We start from the raw sequence: 14,801 nt of genomic DNA, 5'->3' as shown, positions 1-14,801 counted from the left end.
TTCGATTCACTCCACGTGATATCAAGAAAAGACTGAAGGCACTGGATTCTGCAAAGGCTACTGGCCCTGACAGCATTCCAGCAATAGTACTGAAGACCTGTGCTCCAGAACTTGCCGCGCCCCTAACTAAGCTGTTCAAGCTGCATCTACCCGGCAATGTGGAAAATTGCCCAGGTATGTCCTGTACACAAAAATCCGACCCGGCCAATTATCACTCCATCAGTTGACTCTCAATCATCAGTAAAGTGATGGAAGGTGTCGTCAACAGTACTATCAAGCTGCAATGCTTAGCAGTAACCTGCTCAGTGACGCTCAGTTTGGGTTCCGCCAGGGCCACTCAGCTCCTGACCTCATTACAGCCTTGGTTTAAACATGGACAAAAGAGCTGAACTCAAGAGGTGAGGTGAGAGTGACTACCCTTGACATCAAGGCAGCATTTGATCGTGTATGGCATCAAGGAGCCCTAGCAAAACTGGAGTCAATGGGAATCGGGGGAAAATTCGCCACTGGTTGGAATCGTACCTAGCGCAAGGGAAGATGGTTGTGGTTGCTGGAGATCAATCAGCTCAGTTCCAGGACATCACTGCAGGAGTTCCTCAGAGTAGTGTCCTAGGCCCAACCATCTTCAGCTACTTCATCAATGACCTTCCTTCAATCATAAGGTCAGAAGTGGGGATGTTCGCTGATGATTGCACAATGTTCAGCACCATTTGCGACTCCTCAGATACTGAAGCAGTCCGTGTAGAAATGCAGCAAGACCTGGACAATATCTGGGCTTGGGCTGATAAGTGACAAATAACATATGGGCCACACAAGTGCCAGGCAATGACCATCTCCAACAAGAGAGAATCTAACCATCTCTCTTTGACATTCAATGGCATTACGATTGCTGAATCCCCCTCTATCAACATCCTGGGGGTTACCATTGACCAGAAACTGAACTGGAGTAGCCAAATAAATACCGTGGCTACAAGAGCTGGTCAGTGGCTAGGAATCCTGCAGCGAGTAACTCACCTCCTGACTCCCAAAGCCAGTCCACCATCTACAAGGCACAAGTCAGGAGTATGATGGAATACTCTCCACTTGCCTGGATGTGTGCAGCACTCAAGTAGGTCGACACTATCCAGGACAAAGCAGCCAGCTAGATTGGTACCCCATCCACAGACATTCACTCCCTCAACACACAGTGGCAGCAGTATGTACCATCTACAAGATGCACTGCAGCAACGAACTCAGGCAGCACCTTCCAAATCCACGACCGTTACCACCTAGACGGACAAGGGCAGCAGATGCATGGGAACACCACCACCTGCAAGTTTCCCTCCAAACCACACACCATCCTGACTTGGGACTATATCACTGCTCCTTCACTGTCGCTGGATCAAAATCCTGGAACTCCCTTCCTAACAGCACTGTAGGTGTATCTACCCCACATGGACTGTAGTGGTTCAAGAAGGCAGCTCATCACCACCTTCTCAGGGGAATTAGGGATGGGCAATAAATGCTGGCCTGGCCAATTACACCCACATCCCAGGAAATGAATAATAAAAAAAAAACTTTCTATCTAAATGGCTCTCACAGCAGAAATGTGCCAACAAGCTGTGAAGCAGCAATGGCAGTATCTGAGTTTGTGGCCAAGATTCCCCATTGGTTCAGTTCACATTTCTTGCCTATGCCATCGGGTAACTATTGATTGGAGGTTAGGTATCACTCTCACTGCAATCTGCCTTTTTTTGTTCCAATTGTAGATTATTCCAGAGCTTTTATGCTTCATTTACTTTTCTCACACTGCGCAGTGATCAGGTCTTTGGTGCTAATCATTCCAAACAATATCAGATGGAATGTTTCAGGTAATTTCCCTTCTCTCCTTTGGTGAGCTGGTATTGCATCACAGTAATCCAAACTAGATCATTCAATTCTGAATTGGTGTCATTTCTAACATTTTCTTGTGAAATGTGTGCAGATCAAGTTGAGGGATGTTGCTGCTGTCGACCTAATATTTCGATTTCAGGTGCCCATTGTCAACATCAAACACTCACAGGTAGAATAAAACTCACTCTGCTCTTTTCCAACATTTTTCTCAGCCCTAAACTCAGAAGTGCACTTCATGACATTTTGCTTCCTATACAAGCTGTCTTGTGGCCTGAGTGAAGCTGCCAATTTACCATCAAATTACGGGATATTTTATATATTCACTAGAAACTGGATGGAGACTGCCCAAACTCATTTTACATACAGCCCTGGAGTAGATATTTCATCCCAGGCAGGATTTGAATTGAGGTCCTAAAGGCTGGTATTTATCCCCTACATTGGTGATTTCGTGCCTTCTGTATGTGCTTTCACCTTTCACCACATTACCTAGTTTATGAACAACCAGACTATCTGTTGGATAGATAAACATCTTTGGCCAAACAGACATCCTTTTTCAGCTACTGGGTGATAAGGCATCAATCTATGAGTCCAGAATTTGTTGGGAATATGATGGCAAGCTTAATACACATGTTGTATGGGTGGTAATGACCTGGAACTTGCTGTCTTCAAGGGTGGTGGAAGCAGAGATGATCAATGACTTCAAGAGGACGTTGGATGGCCACCTGAGAGAAATAGATCTGCAGGGCTATGGGGATCGAGCTGGGGAGTGGGACTGACAGCATAGCTCCGTGGAGAGCCGGCATGGACTTAATAGGCCGAATGGCCTCCTTCTGTGCCGCAAATTACTCTATGACTCTATTGTTATTAGTGTGTAAATCACCCAGCAATTTATGGCATGAAAGAGATACAGTATGAGTTACAAATGAGCACAAATTGCTGGATGCCATTAGCTTAATGAAAAGGGAAGTTCGCTGTCACCCTGTCCATGAGTTTAAAGAAATTGCTTCATTTGCACTGTAAAAATGAATTAAAACTTGCTGCAGAAAGCTAGGCTGATACTTAACGAAGCAAGGACCCTTTTAATGAAGAGATTTATATTCCTGCAATGCCACGCAACTTCTCTGGTCCAGAATAGTAACACCTAAAACTGTGGAGTTTCAATCCTATAGATAGTAAATTGTTCCCAACAGGTTCATTTAAAATGTTTAAATTTTGAATATTTTTCTTACTTTATGTCTTTTTTTCTCTCTAATAATCCAATGTTTCTCTCCTCTAGTTCTCTTTCTGTTCTTTCTTTCTAATTTGACTCTAATTCACCCTATTTCCTTCTTTTGTTCCTCTTTCTCTGTCCTTAGATCTCATTATTTAAGGAGAGGGACTGTTGGTTCCGTCATTCATCAAGGTCCCAGATGCCTCACTGACCTCACCATGCTTTTATCGCTTCACACTTCCAGCAAATTGTGGCACAAAGTTTTTCAAGCTGAAGGGTGAGGAGAAAAAGCTAACAAGCGAAGCATGCCACAAGATGCCTCATTCCAACAAATTCTGGGCCACAGTTTCATCAAAATTTGCAACGCCCTTGCTTTGCGTGATGGTATCTGTGGACCTAACCGTCCCCACAGTGTTTTCATAAACAGCACTGCTTTTTGGGTCAATATGGTGCCTGTAATGTGTCTTTGCCTGAAATCAAGGCTGCGAGCAAAGTGTTCAAATTTATTGCTGCTGAAAGGCAGGCAATCAACCATTTTCACTTCTTGCAGTCAAATGAAAGATGAGAGCCTTGTGCCCAATGGTGCACTACCTGTGCTTGCTGGTGTAGGTTCAACAGTCTGTGCTGCAGGGAATTGAAGCGATTCATCAACTACAACTGATAGATTGTTCCAGGAGGAAAAGCTCCACAAAAAGCTAATGCCATCCTTTCTCACAGTTCTTCAGGCAATTCTGACATCTGCAGTGGTTGATGCTTATTGTCAGAAAGTATAGCTTGGCAAAGGATGCAGGTACCCATCTGATTTTCAACACATTTCTCTGTTACTAAAATGTGTGGCATCTGTTTGGCTACTGGCACTGAATTAATGACTTGGATCAACACTGGCTCAGATGCTGTCTGATAGATTAGCAGTGAGACCCTTTCAGTATGCGGCACACTTCCCTTCTGTCGTTGACTCAGCAGTGGCAGTGAATTGTTCTATAACTAGTCCACATGGAGTGATTTTAAAAGCTTTTTGCTTCAGTTTGTTACATTCATTTACTGAAGAAGCAGTTTCCCTCCCCCTATGTCAATCATTCCTTTCACAGGGAGCAGACAACGTGCCAACTTTGGCTACCAGCTGTCCACAATAAGTTGTAGAACATCACAAACACATTAATCATTCGTGCTGGATGAATTTAGATCTGTGCAGCTGGTTAATCAGTAGTACCTTGCTTACAATTCCTTGGAGAATTTTCCTGCATTCTGTCCTGCAGTGCCATCTTCTGCTTCAAAATTAAATCACATGCAGTGGATTTGTTTGCTGCACTCTGGCAGGACAGGACACTTTTGTGTCGATAATTACCTGTACGGTTGTAATATGTACTACCTGTACATGCTATTTTCTCTTGCAACATCCTTTGGTGTGTGCAGGTTTTTTTGGGCATGATCTACAGTGGCGTAGTGGTTAGCACCGCAGCCTCACAGCTCCAGCGACCCTGGTTCAATTCTGGGTACTGCCTGTGTGGAGTTTGCAAGTTCTCCCTGTGTCTGCGTGGGTTTTCTCCGGGTGCTCCGGTTTCCTCCCACAAGCCAAAAGACTTGCAGGTTGGTAGGTAAATTGGCCATTATAAATTGTCCCTAGTATAGGTAGGTGGTAGGGAAATATAGGGACAGGTGGGGATGTGGTAGGAATATGGGATTAGTGTAGGATTAGTATAAATGGGTGGTTGATGGTCGGCACAGACTCGGTGGGCCGAAGGGCCTGTTTCAGTGCTGTATCTCTAAACTAAAAATACTGTAACTTTACGGTTATTATAATGTATTTTTGCTTGTTGTATATCTAATAACTGGATTTCCAACAGATTGAATTTTCCATCCATGCCCAGCAGATCTTTCAGGCTCTTGTGCAGGTTCTTCAGTTCCTATCACCTTAGACAAGGGGAGAAACTGATTATTTTCCCTTTTTATCTCTATCTGTATCTGGGAATTTATATCACTGTAAATTATTAAAATCCAAGTTTATCTTATAGCTAAAAATCAGACAGGATTTTTGCTTAGTTATCTTGGGATATTAGCATCGCTGTCAAACCCAGCATTTATTGCCCATCCCTAATTGCCATCAACTAGGTGGTGAGCCACCTTCTTGAATCGCTGTAGTCCATGTGGTGTAGGTACACCCACAGTGATGTTAGGGAGGGAGTTCCAGAATTTTGAAGCAGTGACACTGAAGGAATGCCAATATAGTTCCAAGGCAGTATGGTGTGTGGCTTGAGAGGAACTTGCAGGTGGTGGTGGTCCCATGCGTCCTGCAGTCCTAGTTCTTCTAAGTGCTAGAGACCGCAGGCTTGGAAGATCTAGTCAAAGGAGCCATGGTGAGTTGGTGCAATGTAGCTTGTAAATGGTACACACTGCTGCCACCGAGCACTGGTGGTGAAGGGAGTCAATGTTTAAGGTGGTGGATGGGGTGTCGATCAAGTGGCTGCTTTGTCCTGGCTGGTGTCGAGCTCTTTGAGTGTTGTTGGAGGTGCACTCATTCAGGCAAGTGGAGAGTATTCCATCACACTCCTGACTTGTGCCTTGTAGATGGTGGACTAGCTTTGGGGAGTCAGGAGGCGAGTTACTCGCCACAGAATTCCCAGCCTCTCATCTGCGGTGTAGCCACGGTATTTATATGTCTGGTCAAGTTAAATGTTTGGTCAATGGTGATCTCCAGGATATTGATCGTGGGGGATTCAGCGATGGTAATGCCACTGAATGTCAAGGAGAGATGGTTATATTCCCTGCTGTTGGAGATGGTAATTGCCTGCCACTTGTGTGGCGCAAATTTTACTTGCCACTTATCAACCCAAGCCTGAATGTTGTCCCGGTTTTGCTGCACACGGGCTGCTTCAGTATCTGAGAAGTTGCGAATGGTACTGAACATTGTGCAATTGTCAGCAAACATCCTCACTTCTGCCCTTATGTTGGAGGGAAGTCATTAATGAAGCAGATGAAGATGGTTGGCCTAGGATACTACTCTGAGGAACTCCTGCAGTGATATCCTGGAACTGAGATGATTGACCTCCAACAACCACAACCATCTTCCTTTGTGCTAGGTATGTCAAACCAGTGGAGAGTTTTCCCCCTGATTCCCATTGACTCCAGTTTTGCTAGGGCTCCTTGATGCCACACTCAGTCAAATGCTGCTTTGAGGTCAAAGGCAATCACTCTCACCTCACCTCTGGAGTTCAGCTCTTTTGTCCATGTTTGGACCAAGGCTGTAATGAGGTCAAGAGCTGACTGGCCCTGGCCGAACCCAAACTGAGTGTCAGTGAGTAGGTTAATGCTGAGCAAGTGCCGCTTGATAGCACTGTCAACAACCCCTTCCATCACTTTGCTGATGATCGAGAGTAGACTGATAAGGTGGTAATTGACTGGGTTGGATTTCTCCTGCTTTTTGTGCACAGGACATACCTGGGCAATTTTCCACATTGCCAGGTAGGTGCCAGTGTTGTAGCTGTTCTGGAACAGCTTGGCTAGGGGCACGGCTAAGTTAGGATGACCTAGTTTGCCTTGAGAATGTTGTGAGCCTTCTCCTTGATTCTCTGTAGTCCTCGTGATGATGGTGCTTCCACAATGATATTTGACAGGGATTTCTAAAATGTTGACCCAAGGACAATGAAGGAACAGTAACATATTTATCAAAGCCAGGATGGCGTACAACTTGGAAGTGATGGTCTTCCAATGATGCTGCATGTACATTTGTATTGTCAAGAAAACATACAAATAGTCGTTTGGTCGTACAGAATTTGAGTATTGCTGAAAACAGAGATATTTTGTCGAAGCTTTTCATCTTGCACTCATCAGGACAAATTGCAAGAATACCAATGTAAGGGAAAGTAACATATTTATACTGTATGATAATTTATAATATAATTTATATTTCTACTGTGTTTGCAAAACTCAAAACACAGTGTCCAACATTAGATGCGATTGCACGATTGGACAACATTTGCTAAATAATTCTCACTGCGCTAAGAATTACGTTGACAACTATTTCAAGATTGTTAGTCGGGCTTGCGGTGTGGCGCATTTTGCGTAAAGGCCTGCTACCCGTCCTGAACCCGACGGGACCCAATGACATGTGTCGGGTTCAGGTCGTGTCGGGCCCCTCTTCCGAGTCTGGCTTTCGGACTTGGGTTGGGTTGGGCCGAATCCAGATCGGGCTCAGGTTGGGTCGGGCCGGAGACACACGGTAAGTGCTCTGTTGGTAAGTATTGAAATTAAAACACTTACCTGAGCTGGGAGTCCGGGACAAAACTGAGTCTGCACAGTGAGCAAGTGACGTCACTATGATGTCATCACTCATGCATTGCAGCTTTCTGGAGGTTCTGAGTCGGAAGGTAAGTAAAGGTTGGGTTGAGTCGGGCTCGGGCTCGAGTCGGGTCAGGTTCGGGGCAAAATCAGAGGGACTCGGGCCTGGTCGGGCTCAGGTCCGCTGTGGTTCAGTCGGGTTCGGTTCGGATTCTTTTTCCCGACCTGAGTAGGCCTTTATTTGTGCGTACTGGAAGCTATAGCTATTAATGCATAGGGCCCTGTTCTTTGCAGACAGAAAGAACATGTACACACATTGTGCCTGTTTCAGCTAAACAAAGTAAGTGACAGCCATTCTCTGGTTCATTCCTCAGAGCAATGCCTTGACCAATCAGAGTCAAGCTGCCTGGATTAAATTTCAAACTAAGCTTGGCAGTTAACAGTCAGTCACCATAAACTGGTGCATTCTCCATAGCAACACCTCTACCAATCAGAGTCCACTTTCCAATCAATCAGCACTCTCTTCTCATACAGTATAAATTTGTTGCTTTCCCTTACATTGGTATTCTTGCGAATTGGCCTGATGAGTACAAGACAAAAAGCTTCGACAAAATGTCTCTGTTTTCAGCAATACTCAAAACACTATATGACAAATGAGAAATATTAATTCATTGGTTGGAAACTTGCATTAAACTTTTCACAGAAAAATCCTACAGGTAACTTTTTTTTAAAAAAAAGCTGTCAACCAAGATGGCCACCGTAATTTGGATATGAAATACCAGGAGGTCGAATTGGAGACAAATGTTTAACAAGAACCCCAGCCATGACAGTGCTTTAGCTAACTGAGTAGATTATCCAGATCACCCTGGTTAGCAGGACATTCAAAGCCATCTTGAGGCATGCATAAGTGGAGACATCCTTCTGGAGTAAACACTTGACAATACCACCTGAGAGAGGTTTTGGGCTTTTAGACTTTGGACCTCATTAAAAAGGGGGGTTGAAAGAATCATGTGACCATCTCCCCAGGCTGTGTGAAACTGAGAGTTTTGTTACACACAAAAAGACAAGTAGTAACTGAGACTGCAGCAGCAGAGAAGGCTTTGTGCTTCCCTTTCTCTCTTTCCAGAAAACATCAATTTTGAAAACCATCTGTGACTGTGGACCTCCAAGCCTACAGATTGCTACAGAGACCAGGGGAAGAGAGCACCTACAATTCTGCCTCCAAGAAAACCCTGAGCCAAGTGGGCCAACCACAAAGTGCACTTTGACTAGCCAAGACTTCAAGAATACAACTCCAGCCAGAACACCACCAAACCATCCAACCTAAGACTGTGTATTTAACTTCTTTTTACTCTGGACTTTAATACAACCAAAAGATCTATTTTCTATTTTGTAATCTATTTGTGTGTGTGTGTTCCTCGTGTGAATGTGTGTGTAAATATGTAGCAATTTTTAAAATTATTTTTAGATTGGGTTTAGTTTGTTAAGTATAATAAACTTACCTCTGTCTTGTTTAAACTCAGGAAACCCTGTCTGATTGGTTCTTTCATGATCACGTTAAAGGTAAAAGGTAAAACATTCACTGAGGTGGTAAGCACAACCACTGTTTAAAAAGGAATAAGCCCCGTTGCAGTCAAATAATAGGAAGGCAAGAGGGGCGACTGTGACCCTCTCCTCACCTAGCCGTAACAGTATCAAACTGAGAAATGACGGGAATCTGAATTCTTCAGTGTCCATGACCTTTTCTTCCAAATCAGGCATACAACACAAAAGGTTCTTGGATCTTTCTTTGCTTTAAAAAAAAATCAAACTCAGAGTTTGAATGATTGCCAATGTTCCTTCCATCATTTTCCTCCACCTGAACAACTGCACCAAAAGTTTAGCTTACTGTACCAGTCATAAAGCACAGATCATAAAACATGTGACTAAAGTGTACAACTACAACACAGCCTTGCAGCACAGTTCTTGGAGCGACTGTCTCCCTCCTGAACAGTTCTGAGTTATTTGTTACTCAAGCTCACTTGCACTGCAGAGATTGACACCTGACTTTGGCCAGCAGTAAAATATGTGCCTTGCTCTTACAATGAGTTTTAACTATGGATATAGGAAAGGAATAAAAAAGCCTCGTCATCTTGCCTTCATTTAAATGATCCAATAATCAAGGATCATTAAAATAAGAAAGACTTGTATTTACATAGCGCCTTTAACAGACATCCCAAAGTGCTTTACAGGCAATGAAGTACTTTTGAAGTGTAATCATTGTTGTAGTGTGGGAAACATGGGTAAACCGGACAGTAAGCTTTGTAACTGTCTGCAACCTAGATAGTTTCATACTCGGTATATCAGATTCCTCAGTAGTGTACACTTCACACGGAAACATTAAAAAAATCGAATGAGAAAAGGCGTCTGGAGCTATCAACCAAGTAGGCCACATATAGTTCCCATAGTTAGGAATTTTTCACCAATGTTCTTAATCTCTGATTTCATGATTGAGGCAAAATTTGTGCCAGGAATGTCTAGCTGCCAATTCAAAGCTACACACACACTGTACTGAGATGACTGCACTCAATTTTATGGGGTCAGCTCATTTGAATGATTACCATTGTTGTATGTTTGTTTGGAACGCTGCCACCTTAGTTAATCTAGCTTAGAGAGATTTGTTAGTCAAGAGTAATTAGAACATTAACCTTTATTACATTATAACTATGTACAGCTTCATACCAGTCTGTGTGACCCCTCTGAAGCCACATTGCATCTCTCTTCAAATCTCTCTCTGTGATCTCTTACATCATCATGGCAGGAGGTATTCTTTACACTCCCAACATTAACCCTTTCAGACCTTTATACTACATCTCCCCCTAAGTCTTTATCCAAATATATATATTTACACATTCAATTATATTTATTTTTACATACTGTCCCATCTCCACCAAGTCTCTGACATCATAGATTCAATCTGTCAGGAGACTTCATAACTCTCCCTGATCTTCTTGTTGTCAGATATGGAAGATTGGTAGGCTTTCTCTGAACTCTTGTTTCTTGACTTGGACAGCCTTTATTGAGGTTTCTAGTGTCCATTGCTTTCTGATTTTCAGGTTCAACATCTGATTCGTCCAAATGTATGACTGATTGACATCTTTGATGAATAGGAATAAGATTCCTTCTGTTTCTTCTTATAGTATCTTCAGAATTTTGTACTAAATAAGATCTCTGTTGATCCTCATCTCTTTGGACGATTACTCCTTCTTTGCTTTGGTCTCATACCCATACCTTTTGCCCTTCTGACGACTTTGGTAGGTTCTTGGTATGGTAGTTCCTGTTATAATTATAGGCTTTTTGTCTTCTGTAAGACTTTTCTCTGTCTTGAACTCTTTGATAATCCTGGACTTGCAGCCCTGGAAGTAACATTTTGAGTAGGATTGGAAGTTGTGTTTCAATAGTGGGTGTGGAATCTTCCTAGGCGTGAAGCGGCAAAGTGGTTTAGCATCTTTTCGCAAAGTAATACTATATTCGGTCTTCAGTCTCCCTAGACCAGTAAACAATTTTGGGAATTCCTTTTGGAAGTGACTCCTGGATTCTTGTTGCTTAACTTCTTCCACTTTCCTTATAAGATGAAGGTCAATACAAGCTCTTCTACTTAAAAGAGAGAATTCCTGATTTCTTGGAGCGTACAATGTTTCTAATATCTGCTTTCCCTTGCACTGGAGTGTTGCCTGTAGATTCCTATTTACTTTGAGTTCAACCCCTCCTGAGCCATGTAACTGAGTTTCTGTTGGTTGCAGATAATGTGTTGATAACCATGGCTCTTTGTCCGATAAGACCATTTCACTTGTTCCAGTGTCCAGTTTAAAATTAGTTATATGTCCATTGACTTATACGTCTGCAGATCAAAATTCCTGATTAGGATCATTGATCTCACCAAGAAAATGTTTTGATTGCTCTCCTGATGGAGGTTGTTTAACTTCATTAAATACTCTCTGCTTAAATGCTTTTTCTTTTGAACTTATGGTAGTAAAGATTTTACTTTGGCACATTTTACCAAAATGCTCTATTCTCTTACAGTAGAAGCATTCTGCTTTGTTTGCAGGACACTGTTTGTGCCTGTGGGTATTTTTGGAGACACATCGCTGACAGGGTTTAATGGCATCTTTCGCATCCCCCACCCAGTGTACCTTCTTTTCTGGTGCTTCTTTTACAGTCCTTATGGTTGCTGGAGGTTTCCTGAACCAAGGTCTTTCCTCACCTCTTAGGATTGCTCTGTTGTCCTTCCGGACCTCTGCTTGTCTCACCAGCTGAATAGCTTTGTCCAGAGCGAGGTCTTCTTTAGACTGCAATAAATCTGATAGGGATTCATCAGCAATACCTACTAGAATACAGTCTCTTATTAATTCTGCATTAAGGTCTCCATATTCACATCCTTCAGCTAGTCTGTAAAGGTCATTGATAAAAGCACGACTGTTTCATCTGGTTTCTGGACCATTCTGTTGAATCTTGCCCTTTCTAAAATCGTGTTGCTCCACAGGTTGAAATAAGTATCAAAAGCTTTTAAAACTTCATTGAATTTGGCAGATGTCTTATCAATGCCTTGTTTTACAATATCATCTGCCATCACCCCAGTGGAATACAGCAATGTGTTAACTTGCTCTGCTTCAGACTGACTATCTTAATTTGGAAGCAATTCTGTATCTCAGAAATCTTTTTCACCAGAATGACTAATTTTGGGTTTGATATGGTTCTTCCATGTGTCCAAACCTCCCTGGTATTGTGAATTTAAGAGCCATAGCTTCAATTTATTTTACTTTCACTTTTGAGTTTTTCCCTCCAGTATCGGAAGTTTCCTGCAATTTTCAGCCCTGCGCTGACTCCTGTTACGGCCAACGTTTCTCCCTTTGTAATCTCGTCGCTAAGACTTGGGATTTATTTCCTCCTTGTATTAAATTCCATTTTATAGCGTTACTACTATATGCTTTTAACTCACATCTCTTAGAGAATTGAGTATCTGCAGCCTCATTGTTTGTTTTCTTTTCGCTCGCTATGGTCGCCACATGTAATGGTGCCGACCTCGGATCAGCCCTCGCTAAGGACTTTCCTGGTGCTGCCTGCCTAGTGCTGTTCAGGACAAATTTTTTACCCTCTTTTAGGGTTGCTCACCAGATCCTTGATCGTTGCTCGGGTCTCCAACTCGAAGGCTGTGATCGCTGGACCAGATATCTACCAGCCAATTCCTGGACTCTCTGTGTCTGGAGCTCTGGAGCTTTTCCACAACCTCTTCTCGAGTTCTGCAGTTTTGCCACTTTTTTCAGGTCAGCCCTCTTCAAATAATTGCTTCAAATTCTTTTTCTGGGTGCTGCATGATAAGAACCACCATTGTTCTCGATCCCACCGCTGCCACTTTAGTTCGTCTAGCTTAGAGAAATTCTTTAGTCTGGAGTAATTATAACCTTAACCTTTATGACATTATGAATATGTACAGCTTCACACCAGTCTATGTGACACCTCTGAAGCCACACTGCATCTCTCTTCAAGTCTCTCTCACATGTGATCCCTTACATCATAATGTAGGAGGTATTCTTTACACTTCCTCAACATTAACCCTTTCAGATCCTTACATACAACAATGAGCTCCCAGCACAGCTTTAGCCTTGCTTTGGCATCTAGTTAACAGGAGGATGTGAAATATCTTGCCAGTAGCTCAAATTTAAATGGGATGCAGCACTTAACATTAAGTTGGGACCAAATATTGTTTCAGCCTTTATAACTCCTTTGTCAGGCGTTGCCAATGTTGTAAGGTGTGGTGGGGGGGGCGGGGGGGTGAAAATTGAAAGCAAAAATGGAGTATAAGGACAGTCATCCACCTGGTACAAATTATCTTCATGTCATCCTCTAGGAGATAGCACTGGAATGTGGCAGCCTCATTTCTGAAGTGGAGACAGGTTTCCTCCAGATATACCTAAGATAGGTCAACTGAGCCAATAAAGAAATATACCCAAAGTATATTTGAACCTGTTTTTCACATCCATTCTACACTATTAATCTTCCTGCAACTCTAGAAGTGCATTGGAATCCCCGAAGGTATTTCTATCCTCAACCTTTTACGGCAAGTCATATTGCAGTTGTAAGCAATAGCACTGAAGGAAACTATAGACAAATAAAAGTCCTGCAGTGACATAATTCAACTTTGTGGAACAACAGCAATTAATGCAGCAAGGTACATGCAGCAAAAAATAAAAAGGTTACTCAAAAATATTTTTAAAATTCCAACTAATTTTACAAGCTGGCAGTTGGCTTTAAGAAGCCTACTTCTGCAGGCCTGTTGTACCTGTGTGCCCATTTTATGTAGAGATGTTTGTCAGAGACAAGGAAGGTGAGAAGAGTGTGAAATCTGCTGTGGCAACAATATTAATGAACGTTGCAATTTAAATGAAGCTAGCACTGGGCTCCAGTGTTATACTTGCCAGAAAATTCTGTGTGAATTGATTTGGCATACAGACTTCTGCATCCACGTTTTGCAACCTGCACCTTGCATCATCAATGGATTCTTACAAAATCAGGGTTTTAGTCTTTAACCACAAATAAAAGTCCCAATAAAATAAAATTATGATCTGCTGTCTGCCTAATCCCCAGAAGGTAATTGAGGCATACTTCAATATAAAAATCCAGCACTGCAACCTTTATTATCCAACACTGACCAGATACATTCCACAGCTGGCATTCCCAAGGTCACAACACAACTGGATCTGTAAGGGGAAATGTTATGAAATCATACTCCCCACATGAAGCCTCTCCGGCTAGGATCGCGTGTCGAGCATTTGGGAGAACAGTCTCCAAATCTTCATCCCCATTGAAATGAACAGAAGATGACAGACAGCATGCCTGAGCTCCCAGTAATCATTCCTGATGGGCAAGTTGCCACGATTTTGTAAAATTTCTTCAATAGTGTCGTGTTGAGTATTTGATTATCTACTCAACCTCATTGACATAGATTTCATCAAGTTCTGGTACAAAGGAATTAATTAGCAGAGTACTCATTATTTATGGGAACAATATTTCACAATATTCACTGTTCAGTCATGGGAGAAAACATTGGTCAATGAACTACTCCTAAAATGTATAATAAGATGGAATGTATCCACTATTGCTTCCTACCTATGCAGTTACCCAGAGCATCCTGCAGGAATCCACTTCCACATTTCATTTTCGGCCGGCAGCGGAAAGATCCTTGTGTGTTCTGACAGATGAAGTCAGATCCACAGTTATGTGTTCCAATCTTACATTCATCAATATCTGTCAGATTCCAAATAAAGACCAAAATTATTTACCTGCTTAAAAATAAGAAAGACAAAGAAACCAAGGAGTCGATAGAATAAATGATGTAAGCTGCTTAATGATGGAAGGCCAAGGACAGAAATGACATTTAATGTAACTGCTCCAACAACCCAACAGC

At 42.4% G+C, this 14,801-nt stretch overlaps 1 protein-coding gene across 4 annotated transcripts in view; it reads right to left on the bottom strand.

The window, feature by feature from the left end:
* fbln1 (fibulin 1) overlaps window positions 1-14,801 on the bottom strand; it is a 215,732-nt gene that overhangs the window by 124,902 nt on the left and 76,029 nt on the right. For all 4 annotated transcript variants that reach the window (XM_068050808.1, XM_068050810.1, XM_068050807.1 and 1 more), the window contains one exon: window positions 14,504-14,641. In XM_068050808.1, coding sequence (XP_067906909.1) covers window positions 14,504-14,641 — 138 coding nt within the window. The remainder of the gene's footprint in view (window positions 1-14,503; window positions 14,642-14,801) is intronic.

Source organism: Heterodontus francisci, chromosome 18 (genome assembly GCF_036365525.1).
Source record: "Heterodontus francisci isolate sHetFra1 chromosome 18, sHetFra1.hap1, whole genome shotgun sequence".
NCBI lineage: Eukaryota > Metazoa > Chordata > Chondrichthyes > Heterodontiformes > Heterodontidae > Heterodontus > Heterodontus francisci.
This window is presented reverse-complemented; position numbering and strand designations above follow the sequence as displayed.